This window comes from Solanum stenotomum, unplaced genomic scaffold, assembly GCF_019186545.1.
Source record: "Solanum stenotomum isolate F172 unplaced genomic scaffold, ASM1918654v1 scaffold30146, whole genome shotgun sequence".
Classification (NCBI taxonomy): Eukaryota; Viridiplantae; Streptophyta; class Magnoliopsida; order Solanales; family Solanaceae; genus Solanum; species Solanum stenotomum.
In genome coordinates, this window is record NW_026030826.1 from 1 (window position 1) to 738 (window position 738).

General features: G+C 33.2%; 1 protein-coding gene across 1 annotated transcript; it reads left to right on the forward strand.

The window, feature by feature from the left end:
* Positions 1-4: 4 nt before the first annotated feature.
* LOC125851790 (uncharacterized) lies at positions 5-732 on the forward strand (the record flags this gene model as incomplete). The annotated part of the gene is made up of 3 exons (XM_049531537.1): positions 5-121; positions 481-573; positions 649-732. Coding segments are annotated over exons 1-3 (294 nt in total), but the record flags the coding sequence as incomplete, so codon positions are not given.
* Between the last annotated feature and the right edge of the window lie 6 nt (positions 733-738).

Genomic DNA, 738 nt, shown 5'->3' on the forward strand with positions numbered 1-738 from the left:
GAAGATGACGTATTACGATCCATATGATAATGATGAAGTTCGAATGGAAAACAGGCCTGGTCATATTCCAGAATGTCAATTTAGAGAGCTCCTCAAATATTGGAAGTCTGAAAAATTCAAGGTAAAAATGTAGTTTAGAATATCAAATTTTCAGCTTACTCATTTTGTGGTCTCTTTTGTGATATCGTTGCTGCTTCTGCTTTATTTTTTCTTTTACTTTCTCTTTTCTGTTGTAATATATTACAGCTTCTTTCTTCATTAGTGTGGAAGTCACAATTAAAACAACTTGTTTACAAGACACATTATTGATTCGCTCATGTTGTGAGTTTGAAAATTGTTGTAGCCTTCCAAATCTGTTTACTCACTCTTTTTATTCAGTTAGACTTGTTGAAAAAGAAATATTGAGATAATGACCTCGTCTAGTAGACTATATAGCACTAATATGCCTTCAATTAACATTATTGATTCACTTCTTTGCAGAAAATGTCTGAAACAAATACTAAGAATCGAAAAAAGCTGATGAATCCACACACTGCTGGCAAAAAGAGTTTCGCTTTAGTTCGTAATAAGCTGGTGTGTTCTCTTATTTACTGTCTAGTATTAACATGGCATTTAAACAATTTCTGATACACATTGCAATGTGACTAGGAGAAAGAAAAGGAGACAGTATCATCTAAGGATCTCTTTGTGGTTACAAGAACAAGAAAATTCGGGCGTTTGTACAAGGCTTCGAATGAA